Genomic DNA, 14,500 nt, shown 5'->3' on the forward strand with positions numbered 1-14,500 from the left:
AAACAATATCATTTCTTTTTGTCTTTCTTCTTCTTAACAATGTTGGGTTACAATGGGTTAAAAATCTGCTGCTAAGCACTGGCCATTTTAAGGTGTATTCTTCTCCCCTGCTGATCTGCCCTCTGACCTTCTCGGGGCCAGGGTGGCTGCAGACTTCATTTTTACTCTATTTCCTGGTCTCTCTCCTGGCTGTGCACTCAATGTTTCCACAGCAGATTAATGACAGCTAATAATATCTGATATATCTGGACATTGCCACATAATGAGTTGCAGTCCCACTGGGTGCCCGAAGTGTCACTACTAACAAATTCACCAAAGCTGCACATAATTAGCATGTAAAGGGAGTGATCATGCAGTAAATCTGGAGGGGAAGATGGATAGCATATGAGGAAAAAAATATAAGGAAAAAATACTGTTCTTAACACTCATTGGTAAATGTATGTTTCTCGCCATGAATATTTTCTTGATAACAAACTGTGGACAGGTTACCTTTACAGTAACATTATTCCTTCCACTGCTGATAGGCAGAATTTCATTATGCCACTGCTAATGTTACAATATTTCTGCAAAATGTCACCATATGTAAATTAGAAGAGGTTAGGGTTTCCCTCTTAGTTTTCTTTCAACATGCACTGTCCCTTTCTGCTGTGGCCTAATTCCTCCTTCTACTGGCTTACAGACATGCTAAAATTGGCCCAACATTGTAAAATAAAATCAGGACTGGGGGATTTTCATTCTCCAATAGCTAAGTAAGAATGAAGAAACTGAACATACGGCAGAGGGAGAAAAGATATGAGAGTAGAAATGAGATGTAATCTTTCCTGACACATCAGAAGATACCCAAAAAAGAAAAACAGTATGCACTGACAGTGTGAGTTACCTGACCTGAATACAGGTCTCTCTACCTTATGACCACCTGGCTGCCCATCACACAGTAAGTGCTGCCTGCAGTCTAGATATGTGCAGGCAAAGAGGCTTTCACAGGAGGAGGAGGTTGACAAGGAGCACATGAAACCATCCTCAGCAAGTTTGCCGATGACACCAAGCTGTGTGATTCGGTTGATGCCCTGGAGGGAAGGAATGCCATCCAGAGGGACCTTGACATGCTTGTGAGGTGGGCTGATGCCAACCTCATTAAGTTTAATCATGACAAGTGCAAGGTCCTACACCTGGGTCGGAGCAATCCCAGGCACAGCTACAGGTTGGGCAGAGAAGAGATTCAGAGCAGCCCTGAGGAGAAGGACTTGGGGGTGTTGGTTGATGAGAAAATGAACGTGAGCTGGCTTCAGTGTGTGCTTGCAGCCCAGAAAGCCAACCGTATCCTGGGCTGCATCAAAAGGAGCGTGACCAGCAGGTGGAATGAGGTGATCCTGCCCCTCTACTCTGCTCTCGTGAGACCCCACTTGGAGTATTGTGTACGGACCTGGTGTCCTCAGCCTAAGAAGAACATGCAGGTGTTGGATCAAGTCCAGAGGAGGGCCACGAGGATGATCAGGGGACTGGAGCACCTCCCATATGAAGACAGGCTGAGAAAGTTGGGGCTGTTCAGCCCCTGTTCAGGAGAAGAGAAGGCTGCATGGAGACCTCATCGCAGCCTTCTGGTATCTGAAGGGGACCTACAAGGATACTGGAGAGAGACTTTTCATTAGGGACTGTAGTGATAGGACAAGGGGTAATGGGTTCAAACTTAAACAGGGGAAGTTTAGATTGGATATAAGGAAGAAGTTCTTTACTGTGAGGGTGGTGAGGCACTGAACAGGTTGCCCAAGGAAGTGGTAAAGGCTCCATCCCTGGCAGTGCTCAAGGCCAGGTTGGACAGTGCCTTGGGCAACATGGTTTAGTGTGAGTTGTCCCTGCTCATGGCGGGGGGGTTGGAATTAGCTGATCTTAAGGTCCTTTCCAACCCTAACTATTCTATGATTCTTTGACATCTCAGTAGGAGCACTTGCATTTACATGATTCCAGCTCTGAGGTTTATTTGAGCAATTGGCCAAAACATGGTTAATTAAAATGTAATTTTTTTTTAATTAGTATTATTGTTAATTTGCTGAACAGAGAGGCCTTTGGTCTTGAAAGCTTCAGCCTTTAAACTGGTCTTGTTCATAAGGCACTCTCACTTAAGTCATTTCAGGGCAGAAAAGGTTAACAAGGAAGCCTCATTTTAAGAAACAAACCCAAATCCCAACAAACAAACAAAATCTGTCTGTAACACATACATATTCCCACAATAAATAAGTATTTAGAGATGTGAAAAATTCATAAGGGTTTACTCTAATCTCCGCAGCCACATACTGCAGAGAGAGAGCTCTGCCAGGAGACTCTTGTGATCCTCAGGATGAACAAGCACCAGCTGACTCAGAACCAATTTTATATCAAAGGCATAAATTGCAGAGAGCTCAGGTACCAGCTCCTGTTTGTGATGCTGATGAGAGCTACCAATAAACCTCAGTATTTTTAAGAGTGGGAACTGCTACTAAGCAGTTCAGGGAAGCACCCTGGAAATAAAAATAGCTGTTGCATTCCTGCTTCTGTCATTAGCTAAGTGCTCAAGAGCCCTCAGATCAGCTCATAAGCTCTGAAAATTTTTGTATTCACAAGTCCTACTGAATTTCATGCTGGCTCATGTTCTGTCGGAGAATCACCTTTTGGAGCCACGTGACTTTAACCTGTATTCTTTTTTTTTTTTTAAATGAAAGTTTCCAAAACTGAATGCTGCACAGAAAAATATAAACCCTTGAGGCTTGAAAACAGCACAGTTAACTAAGAAGCAAGCATTTCTTTTATAAATCCCATCAGTTTTGCACCTTAGAAACGTCAATCATAGAATCACAGAGTCAGAACAGTTAGGGTTGGAAAGGGCCTTAAGATCATTCAGTTCCAACCCCCCTGCCATTGGCAGTCCTACTGGGTTGTTTTTTTTTTGTTGTTTTTGTGGGGTTTTTTTGGGGGGGAAGGAAAAAAACCCTTTAAACTCTTCCTGAGAAATAACAACTTTAAATTTTTAAGTCCTTGTTCTATTGCTCTCTCTCTGTGATACATATGGTAACTCTCAGTACAATTACGCATTTCCAGATTCATCTTTTCACACAACTTGCTTGTATACAAAAGGACCCAAATAAAAACAAACAAACAAAAAACCCTAACAAAACCAACAAGAGAACTTACAGTTTATGTTCATTTTAAGGACAGAACAAAGCTCACAGACTATCCAGCTCCCACAGGGGGCTTTTTTAATGCAATCTTAATGATAATTAACTGACAGTGATTGATGGCCAGTACTTAGGTAATAGAAGATACAACAGGACCATTCTGAACAATTCACTTTTCTTTATTTGGGTCCTTGTTTATTTAGTGTCAAATGAATTATTTCTGCAATTTGAATTTTGCCTTTAAAGTTCTTCAAGAACACATTTTCCCAATTGTTACCTTGCTGTCTGGGATTTCATATCCTCAAATTTCATTCTCTGTCAAGTTTAAAGAAGACAACTACTTTTGCATTAGAAATAGAAGAAAACATTCACATACGTTTCTATATGTTTTGTAGCTAAAAAAATATTTCTACTAGAAAATGGCCCTAGCAGACTGAGGCCATACAGAATTTTTGAATATGCCCAGGTGGAATTTTTCTGAAGGGAACATGAGTCTTTAGCTTAATTTCAAAATATTGTTGTTAGCATTGTAGACATCTCTAGGGGTATTTTTCTGTATGCACTAGACTGTTTTACTACAAAATCACTTTCCCCAAAAAACTGCCAGAGTCTCACAACCAACTCTGGTCTTGCTGATTCTCACAGCTTCTCATATGTTGTCTAGAACAACTACATGAAATGACTACATTTTATGCTTTATTTTTCAAATCTACTGTTTTGAATAATTGTTGCCATTACACTGGTTGCGTCAGCCTCAACATTTTGTACATATATCAACTGTTTTAAAAGCTTTTGAAGAGGTCGTCTATTTCTTTACCAGGAAAACGGTCCAATTTGAAATACATATGCTACACAGATTTAATGTTTTAGATTTCTTAACTTGACAGATGAATTCTGGCTGTTATTTTATCAGTTGTTTCACTTAAATGATATTATTTTAATGCTCTTCTGAAAGACTCTTTCTTTCTTTTATTGGTTGAAAGAAAAATAACTTCTTTTTAGCTATGCAGCATTCCCTTAACAGCTTCACTGCCCTTTCAGTGTGTCGTTACATATAACAAAATGCACACACAATGCATCCCCTGGGAGTTGAAGCTTATCATGGTGTTGTGCTTTCAAAGCAAGTGTTTTATACCATTTGGCACTCTGAGGACACTTGAGATGACACCACTGATCTCTCAGGAGAAACAGTACTGATTTCTTACAGGTCTCGCTGATGAAGAAATTAGTCTATAATTATATTTTGTAAGTTTTAGTAGCCTTTTCTTTCTCACTCCTGCCCCCTTATCCCCACCATAAGACAGAGCTTGTGGTAAAACTTCATCTGCCTGGGCCTCAAGGCATGTTCAGGTTTTACTTACCTTTATGCCCTCCTTGATGAGAGTAACAAATCAAGTTCAAGCATCCTGTACTGAAGAATCCTTCACCGAGTCAGATGCTTCTAAACTCTGACTACTTGTTAAGACTTCTATGGAGGTCTATCAGCAAGTCTCAATCATCCGTACAGGTTATTGCTCAGGGACAAGGGACACCTCTTTCCACCCAGGGGCTGCCTGCTGTCACTGAGGCATCCTTTTCCAATACAATCAGTGGTCATTTGATACACAGGGGACTTCCAGGATTATGGCCAATAAACCTCTTCCACTATGAGAACAACTAGTGGCCATGAATTATGCATTTTCAAGCAATACATGAATACCTTCCTACTTAAACAATTTTTGAGGAATGCTCTCCTTAAGCATTAATGCTGGCAAATGTTGGTCTGTGCACAAGTGAACAAACCCCTGCTTCGAGCAGAAATTACACAGTCCCACCGCTTCACAGACAATTACAAATGAAAAAAACGATTGCAAGAACACTGAAGATTATTTTTTGTTGTTTTTTTTTCCTTCAGCTGAAGGAACAAAGCAGCAACAACAAATGATTTTGTGTCAAAAGAAGCCTTCCAAGTGACCTGAAATTAAACACTTCCTTCTCATGTACTGCAAGCAAAGCAAAGGACATGATGAACTGAAGTTGCGACACAGGAGCTAGGAGAGGCATTTTTACCTCTCACCCTACTGACTGACACCTTGATGCAAACTCATCTCCTTCCTGCTGAATGAAGTTGAACTAAACGCTCCCTGCCCTGTTCTGGAAAGGATGCTGACCCCCAGGCAATTGTGTATTTTTGCCTCAGTGTATGAGATCAGGGGAAGGGAGTGTTTTCCTAATTTCTCCTATAGAAACACTGTCATGTATTGCCACAGAGAGCACAGCAGCCACCCAGCTGGAGTCCTGCCGTGCCGCTGAGCCAGCTTCAACTTTTTCACAGAATGAGGAACAGCACTAATAGGAGAGGCTGAGGGACACTGCACCACTTCCCCTAGTTTAAATTATTTTAGTTATTATAGCAATTATGATGTTCTCTGGGCAAATAGGTGACTTCAGATCAAATCCCATCAAGTAAAGGTAGGAAAGGAACTGACCTCTTTCCTCCAAGTCCTAAGGTCTGCAATGCTGGAAAAGCTGAGAGGCCAGGGCAGCTTCACCCTCTACATTACAAAAGCTTAGTCTCAATTTCTTTTGTCAGAGAAAATTACTCATGAATGTGAGCTACTCATAAATGTAACACAAATCAGTGGTTTTTCAGCAGACTTGCTTCTAATTTTATGTACAATCACCTATTCTATTTGTATAAGTAACACCAGGAACATATAGTAATGAAACAGTCATCTGATTACAAATCATCTGGTATCTGAAATAACTTTAGGTGCCTTCACAACAAGCAGGAATTACATGTTGCATCCAGGACCTACTGAGATAATATCTTTATATTCTATGGTGCTTGCTGTGTATAAAACAATGCCTGAAATCATTTAAGATCTAATGCTGCAGCTTAAAACACATTTTTAATTTTATGCTAGTGGCTCACTGTAAAACAAAACAACAGCTAGACCAACCTTCCAGGTCCCCTGTGTTGAGCTCTCAGCAAGGCACAGGTACAGATTTGTGAACTTCTCCTGCCAGTGGAACTTCATTTGTGTTTTTGCACTTTTACTGCTTCTAGTGGAGTCAGCTGCCAAAGTGCTTCTTAGCTGGAGACTGGATTTACAACGGATCAAAATGGTTTCATTGCTTTTCAAGAAAGAAACTAATTTACATAGACAAACTCATTCTGCTGCAAAACCTAGAAAGACCATCCTATACCACAGAATCACAGCTGCTCTCTTTACTGTCTAAATCAAGCTTTCATTTGTCCATGCAACTCTTAGGTCCACAGAGCAACAGAAGATGAAAGAGAAGGACTTAATTTCATTGTGTCTTGTATGTTGTTAATTAACAGAAATACTTCTGAGAGTAGAAGCAGGCACCAAAATACACTGAAAGCAATGACATCCACATGCACTGAGCAACAATGTGAATGGACAGCAGTAAGTTATGTATGCCAGTCCTTAGTTTTAGACTTCCATGTCTGAAGGTTTGGACCATGACTGTCCTCCTAGCTTCTATTGCAAGCGTCTGCCATGCAGCAGTGGAAATCCAACCTGCCAGCTATGGGTAACCTGGAGAAGACCAAGATCTCTGTTGTGACCTCAGCTGGGCTTGAGAAGATGAGATTTTACAGATAAAAAGTGGAGGAGATATTCCTCCAACTACATCTACTTGAGACAAACCAGAAAAGTGAACACACACAAACCCCGTATCACTTTCTCTGCAAAGTTTCTTTTAAAAACAAATATTTAGCTAAACACATTTCCTCCTCTTCAAATATTTGATAGCTCTGGAAGAGAGCTCTCCCATTTGAAGTGGGATACTCACAGGATCATACAAATGTCTGCTTCAGTTAATGAGAACAGTTTATTTCTGGGGAAAGGCCTACCTCCCTTTGCCTCACTATGTATCAGGTGAGGTTTTCTAATGCAGTTTGAAGGTTGTTATCAGGCAAGCAACCAGCCTCATTCCAGAGTGGTCAAATTAACTGATTAAAAGCTCTGATAGTATCATGAATTTGTATGCACAATTCTATTCTTACTGGGCATACTGCTTACCAAAATAACATCTAGTTAGATCTAGTTAGGTCCAGATGTTCAGGTTTCCCTGCTGTTATACCCATTTGTATAGGCACCCATTAATTTTGAGCCAATGTTACTTTGCCAACAGGTTATATAGGGGAACTGGAAGAATGGAAAACAACCCCTACTAAACTTGGTGATTCATCTAAATAAGTTTTGTTTCAGTAAAGCAAAATTTGTACCAGTCTACATCCCAATTACCTCAGACAAATCTGCCATGATTCGTAATTACATTATTTTAAATTAATCCATCCGTGAATTACAGTTGTCTTTTGTTTATTCACTTGCTTAGACTGGTCTAAAAAGATGAGCAAATCTTTCAGCTATTTATAATAAAAGCAAAATGACTAAAAAAGCCTACTTTTTTTTTAGTTTGCATTAATGAGCTCATCCCAAAATATATATGCAATAATATAGGAAATTAAGTTATAAAGTAGGGATGTGCTCCAAGTCACCACTAAAATCTGCATGCAAATGCATAATAATCACAAATCTACATTATTACAATATTAAAAATACCTACAATTAAATTATCATGTGGAAATAATCATAATGTTATTGGAAACTCAATTATTGTGGCAACCCTTGTCGGGGAATTAGCAGGCTATGGCAAAGGCAAGTCAGACCTGAATTCATCAAATATATATTATCACAATATTACATGTTCACTTCGATTCCATGCAAAGACAAACATCCTCACTCACTAGTATCTGCTCAATGCATTTGTATTATTCATGAACAACTCTGTGATCTATTATACATACAAAACTGATTGTACGCTGCTTGCCCGAGGCTACAATGCAGAGACACAGAATTAATTTTATTATATACACATGCATGATAATTGTGTAGAATTCGGTCAAATATCAAACTCTGCTCCTGTGCTCCATTATTTTACTTTCCAAAAAGAGGTCTAAGGTCAGCAGCAATTTCTCTTTGGCGACAGTGAAACTCTTTGTCATTTAGAGTAGAAAGTTCCTGGGTACTAATGAGCCTGGAGCTGTGATGAATGGTCACACATTCCCCTTCCTTTCCAACCCCCACCCATCAAAGCGAAAATGTTACTTTTATTGAGATTCTCAAGAATTCCTTGCCTCTCATGCACACAGAAGTCACTTTGGGCTTAGAGACTTGATTTGTCAAAGATCGAGGCAACTTTTTTGTTTGTTTTGGAGACTTAGCTGAAATTGTGTGAGATGATGATCAATACAATTAAAAAAAACTTGTTTGCAGCTGTAGTTTTAATCTTGCAGGAACTGCTGTTATTTTCAAGACACTTAAGTAAACCCTCCAGAGTGTTTTCACATGGCCATCTTCCCTGCTACAACTTTTAAACAAAACCAAACCACCATCTCCCCCTTTCTTCAATGGCACAACAGACTTGAGAGGAAGGCTTTTTTTCCTCTTCTCCCAAAACTTCCAAATGTTTTGCCAGAAAGAAAAAGTTTAGTACCTAGACAGTTATAATTTATTGAAGGCAGGGAGATAGAAATGCATCAAACTAGAGAGGGGTCTTGAATCCATCAACAACAGAAACAGCAAAAACGCAGTTCTGACCAGTCTGAGGGCAGCAGTTTAGCTAACTGAAATGCTGGAGGTGCAGAAGAAAAACCCTTGTGTTAGAGAACATCTCAGGAATGCATTTTGTCACACAATTGTTTATAACTCCAGTTTGTTCTTAAAGACTACTGGTTTTAGGTAGGCACAAGATACACCTTTTTTAGTGATAGCAACGACTCCAAGGGAGCTGGCACTTTTTAAACATCACATGTTTTAAGTCTTCCATGGTGGACTCATGATTATTTTCATCATTTCAGGCTGGCTACGCAATTAGGTGAGCAGCAGGACCTTAAGGTTCAGGCAGCATAACTTGACTTCAACCTTTGATGTCAAAGTAGGCAATATAACCAGTGGGATCAGAGATTTCTCCTGGACATCTTTAGCTTAACAGGTTCTAGCAGGCAGTAAGATAATAGGGAAGAACACCCTACCAAAGCTACATATTTTGCCGCCATTACCCAAGACCTGTGAGTTCTTACGTACATATATGAAATTCCAGCAATTCAAGCCTGCACCTCTTGCTAGCCATAAATTCATGTGGGTTTAGTTCAGATAAAAAAACAGATATTAAGAAATTCAGTTGAATGTCATCCAAACCTCCCTACCTTTTAAACACATGAAGAGATGGAACGATTTGAGAGAACACACTTTTATTAAGCCTGAGACTGTTGCTTTTTCTGGCATGCCTGAAAACTCTTCCCTGGGTTACTTGCAGCATTCTGACACTTTACCACTGGCCTTCAACTGCTAAAACATATGATAAAAAAATAGCTGTTTAGCCACATTTTCCAAGCTTGTAAAATAAACTAATTTTAAAAATCATATAGCTTTTAATTGGTTTGCCCAACTCCAGTTATCAGTAGCCACACTAGAACCCCCAGTTCATAGCAAATTGTACTACCAGGTAAATAGCAAATGGTTGCAAAGGCTGAAGTTATTTCCTCAGTTAATATTTATTTTGCATAAAAGCACTACATGGAAAGAATGCACACACACAGAAGTAGTTTTGGCTTTATTTTGTTGCTAGGCATCAGACAGCATTGCTTATGCACAAGACTGTTGGTATTTAATATTAATAGTGCAGAAGCATCTACTGATCCCAATTAGAATCAAGACATTTTATGCATTGCACAAAACAAAGATTGTCACAGTTCTGCCGCAAAGCACTTACGGTTGGACAACTCAACTATTACTGCACTGTGTATTGTGAGAAGTATCTTTTAATGTTATTCTAGTTCAACAAATACAGGATAATACTTCAACAGCTACTGAGGCAAAATACTTCGTGTTACCAGGGGCATTTTAATATATATTTTTGTGCATATATTTTATTTTAGTGGAAAATTCAATGATGATAATATCAGTCAAACTGAATCTAATTTAGAAGATAATTCTTTTTAAAATAATAATAATAATATAAATAAAAGGTTGGTCAAATTAACAGAACTATACATTGTGATTGCTTTCCTACTGGGAACAATTTGATATTTGATTTCAAAATTGTTATATTTTTGAGATGTATTCTTTTCCCAAACTTCTTTCCCCAAGAAAGATGACATAATAGTGGTTTGCTTGCATTTGGTTTAACAGAAACTTACTCTCACTCTTAATGAAAAAAAAAAAGGCTTTTCTTGCTCATGAAGTAGGGGGAAATAAATAAACAAATAAATCTTTGCATAGCCCTACTGGCTATGATCAACTTTCCTTCCTGGGAGGCAGATTAAGACAGAACAAGTTACCTCTGAGGTGAATTTAGTATTTAAGCATTCTTTGGGAAACCTGCAGTACTGACAGAGAACAGCTTTCCTAAGGCTGTGCAGAGAGCTTGATGGGATAAGAGCTCAGAAGTAATGTCTCCCAGTTATATGTGATCCCCAGGTCTCTTCTGCAGCCCACTAAAGGCCCCTGGCAACCTGAATCCCCCAAATGAGGCAATAGAAGATGCTTCTTCAAATATCTCCTTGATGCCAAGGATGTTTCTATGGTAATTCTGCATTCAAAGTCATAGGTTCATGCTGTGAGAGGCTACACCAGGGCCCAAGGAGATGAATGAACCTATCTAAGGTTGTGCATACCCAGGGGCCTTCCATAATTTTGGGTGCACAGAGATACAGAGACGGAATAATGACAATGTTGTGCTGCACTTCAATTGTTGAATTACTTCAATACCTTGCTCACAGATGTGTGCATGTGAATCTAATCAACCAAACTCCTCTCAGACAGCAGAGATTATTTTGAGAGATTAGTCCTGCTTCTGCTATAGAAAAAGAAGCACCAGCTTTTCATAACCTCTTGTATACAGGGAACTGTATGTGCCTGCGTACGCAAACACAGCCTCTCTATATACACACCAAAAAAATTCCTATATATATGTAGCACATTATTCTCAGGAAGACATGACTTCTAATAACAGACTTGTCTTTTTGTGTGGAAAAAAACACACCAAAACCCTGATTGATTGTTCATCTACCTAAAAGTTTATACCTAAAAAAAAACAATTAGGATGAAAAGGAAAGGTGACGTGATCAGAAATAAATATCTGAAGGAAATCAGATTTTTGGTATCACTTTAAATCATAGAAAAGGAAGCTTTTCAGTATCTTCTTTAATCACTTTTTGCTTCAGATCCTAAACCAGCATATTCAAGTATTCTTTTGCTGTTCAATAATAGGGACTCACATTGCCTTTTAAATGCATACAAGAGAGTTGCATCTCTTTCTTTGCTTTCATTTTTCCTGTGTTTTTGTTGCATACTGACATCAAATTCCCTGAAGGCATCCTAACCTTGCAATTGGAGAAACAGTGCTCTAGGGTTTTCCACATGTCTAATACACCTGGATAAAAAGTGCTAATTGCCACCAACTTCCATTTAATGACAGCAGTAAGGCACAAAATGTGCTTGATTTGCAGATGTTAGTGCCACTGGGAGTTACCAGCAGATTAATAATTGTGAAGACCTCAAACATTCCCCTGGCACTGCCAGGGTGAGTTTCCGATGCAGTGACAGATTATGAGACCTATGTTTTTAGCTTGCTTTCCTAAGGAAATAAGGCTTAGGCAGTTGCACTGCCTCCCTGTGCATGTACTTGGCTGTCCTGCCTTCCCAAAATTTCTAGTCAATCTGAATAAATTTTATGGGAGGTTAGGGGTCATAAACATACAATGGCCTTGGCAGTGTTGTGAAAAACAGACAACTAGGTAGATATAACCAAGCCTGAGCTTAAGTGTTTCAAATATCCTGGCTTTCTAGATTCAGATATTCTTGCAGACAAATTAGCTCTGCTGAAGTTTTTTTCGTGCTGAAACTAGAAGGGAGTGTTATATCACATATTCAGCAGGCAGCACCTCTTGCATGTGACCACCTTTACAGATCAAATGTCAGACTAGTTTCCCAATTCATGGGTATTTTTTTTTTTTTACAAACTTATATGCCAAAAATCCTATTTCAGCTTGAGGCTTTGAACGCGGGTCAGGAGTCAGCTTCTTGCACAGGTACAATCTTGGTCTGGTTTCCTCCAGATAAATTCAGGGGCCAACACTTTACCTTCCCTTTTCTTCTTGCTCTGCTGCTGCTCTTTCCTCTACTCTCGGCACACACGGGCACGTACTTTTCGGTATGAAGACACCACCTCTATAGCATGCAAACTTACTGATGGCTCTCGTGGCATTACAAAGCTCATTTCTGCATGCAGCAACATGATTACGGCAAAGGTGAGGGCGAGGTTGAGCGAATGTGTTTCAACACTTCTTTCTTGGTATTTATCACTGTGCCGTAGCATTCCTGCAATCTGGCCTGCTGCTGCTCCAGCTGCTTATGCAAGCTCCTGATTGAGCGCAAGAGCAGAAGCCGTCGGTACATAGCTAGCTGGAGCCGGTACTTCTCCTTTTCCTCCTTTTTCTTAATTTCTAAGGTCTCCATTACTTTTGCAGTCTTTGTCCGAATCACCTGGCCCAGACAAAGAGGGGCCATATTGCCCTTGGCATAGCTCCCTGCCCACTGCATGTGGCAGCCCCTGGGGTCAGTCCCAGGTAGGTCACCAACAACCTGCCTGGGCTCACCAGCCCCACTGGGCACCCTTGTCACCTGAAGCACTTTCGAACTCTGGTCACCATCACAGCAGGGGCTTTCAGAGCACAGGGAGGCAATGTCCACAGGCTGCAGGCTACTGACTGCCACAGAGTATGATGAGCTCCCTAACGATGCGTTTCCAGCTGTCAGAGGATGGTCAGTCAACCCAGAGGCTGTCCTCTGTGCCATGTCATCACTAACCATTTCTGGGCCATTCAGGACTTTTGCCTGGGCCACGGCCTTGCTGGAGAGGATGGATAGTCTTTCTGGCACTGCTGAGCTTCCTTTGTCATCATTAAGGCTGGTTAACAAAGGGCTGGCAGAGGAACTGGGGGATGACATTACAGCATCACGATTCAGAAATGGGTCTTCATCATCAGTGATATTTTGGATCTCCTCTTCATCTCTTGGTATTACACTTATTGTCTCAGCCATTTATTGTATGAGCTACAGAAACTTTCTGTGGACAAAGTGGAAGCAAGAGGATTTCATTTCCACATACACACACAGAGAAGCCCAGTGCAGAGTGACATTTGAAGAAAGAACCTCTCTTTATATTTATATATATTACTTTTCTAATAAAGCACAACCCTTGGGTCACTTCAGGCCATTTCTTGTGATTTGCATTAGATGGTCGTCAAGACACAACATTAATCCAATAATAATTAAGATGATATACTGTACTATTAACATTCTCAAATCTTTAAAGGCAAGTGATCTATCCCTGCAGCACTGGCTGTGCTGACTAATTAAACAGAATACAGCTGTAAATGGGCATTGTAAGCACTTCTCCCATTCAAGAACACAGCTCTAACAAGTGTCGTTTGTAGAGACGGGCAAGTTATTGGGATTGATCAGCTTTAAAGGGAGGCGGATGTACCACAAACAGCAGGTTGCTTTTAAATGCCCTCTCCAAAATTGATCTGTCTGCTATCAGTTTGTTTACAATGTTGCCTTTCCCCCTCCTATTAATTCTAACAAGTAAAGCTATATATTAGCACCATGCTAGCCATAGACAGGAAAAAGAAACCAAACACTTACCGAGGTTACTGGGGGAAAGGAAAAGAGTTACAGTGCATTGTGTCTGTGTGTCATGTTTTCTTGAATGTGAGTCAGCACAATCTGGAGCAGAAACATCACTGTGCTGGAACAGGAGCTGCAAGAGCATTATGCTGTTCCACCCAGCAACACAGTCAGTCCCAATCACAGAGGAGTGCTGAGCTGGTTTCTGTCCCCCCAGTGGATATTCGTCCCTGGCACACAGTTTCTATGTCATCTTTGAGTACCAAAATGAAAACCAGGATTGGGTGACACTTCCCACCTCAAAACCAAATATACCTGATTCACTCGTTCTGTGAGAGACAATAATGATGACCCTTCCTTGCCCATCAGCAAGGTGGTAGCACAACACCAAAAAGAAGGTAAGGCATTCTGGATGACAGTGTACACATTTTCCTCCGGAGAAAAACTTTAACTGCATTAACAAGCTAAACCCCAAAATGAAATAAACATTCAGCACCAACCAAATGCTAAGCATAAAGGCAGACAGAAGCTGTAGATTTAAGTGTTTAATGTACATCCATTTTTAATTATGGTGGCCTAATCTTTAAGGAGCAGCTCTACATTCAACTAAGGTATCCCACAGAACACCCACAGAATAAACTTTAT

The 14,500-nt window shown here is 40.2% G+C and overlaps 1 protein-coding gene across 1 annotated transcript; it reads right to left on the reverse strand.

Moving 5' to 3' along the window:
* Positions 1 to 11,404: 11,404 nt before the first annotated feature.
* LOC133266421 (UPF0500 protein C1orf216 homolog) lies at positions 11,405 to 14,045 on the reverse strand. Its single transcript, XM_061447576.1, has 2 exons — positions 13,874 to 14,045; positions 11,405 to 13,292 (listed from the first exon to the last, which is right to left on the reverse strand). Exon 2 carries the CDS (start codon positions 13,265 to 13,267, stop codon positions 12,464 to 12,466), a length of 804 nt encoding a protein of 267 aa, XP_061303560.1. The 5' UTR covers positions 13,268 to 13,292; positions 13,874 to 14,045; the 3' UTR covers positions 11,405 to 12,463.
* Between the last annotated feature and the right edge of the window lie 455 nt (positions 14,046 to 14,500).

The sequence above is a fragment of the Pezoporus flaviventris genome, unplaced genomic scaffold (assembly GCF_033815535.1).
Source record: "Pezoporus flaviventris isolate CSIRO_AGI_PZ_B2104156 unplaced genomic scaffold, CSIRO_AGI_Pfla_v1 ptg000007l, whole genome shotgun sequence".
Classification (NCBI taxonomy): domain Eukaryota; kingdom Metazoa; phylum Chordata; class Aves; order Psittaciformes; family Psittacidae; genus Pezoporus; species Pezoporus flaviventris.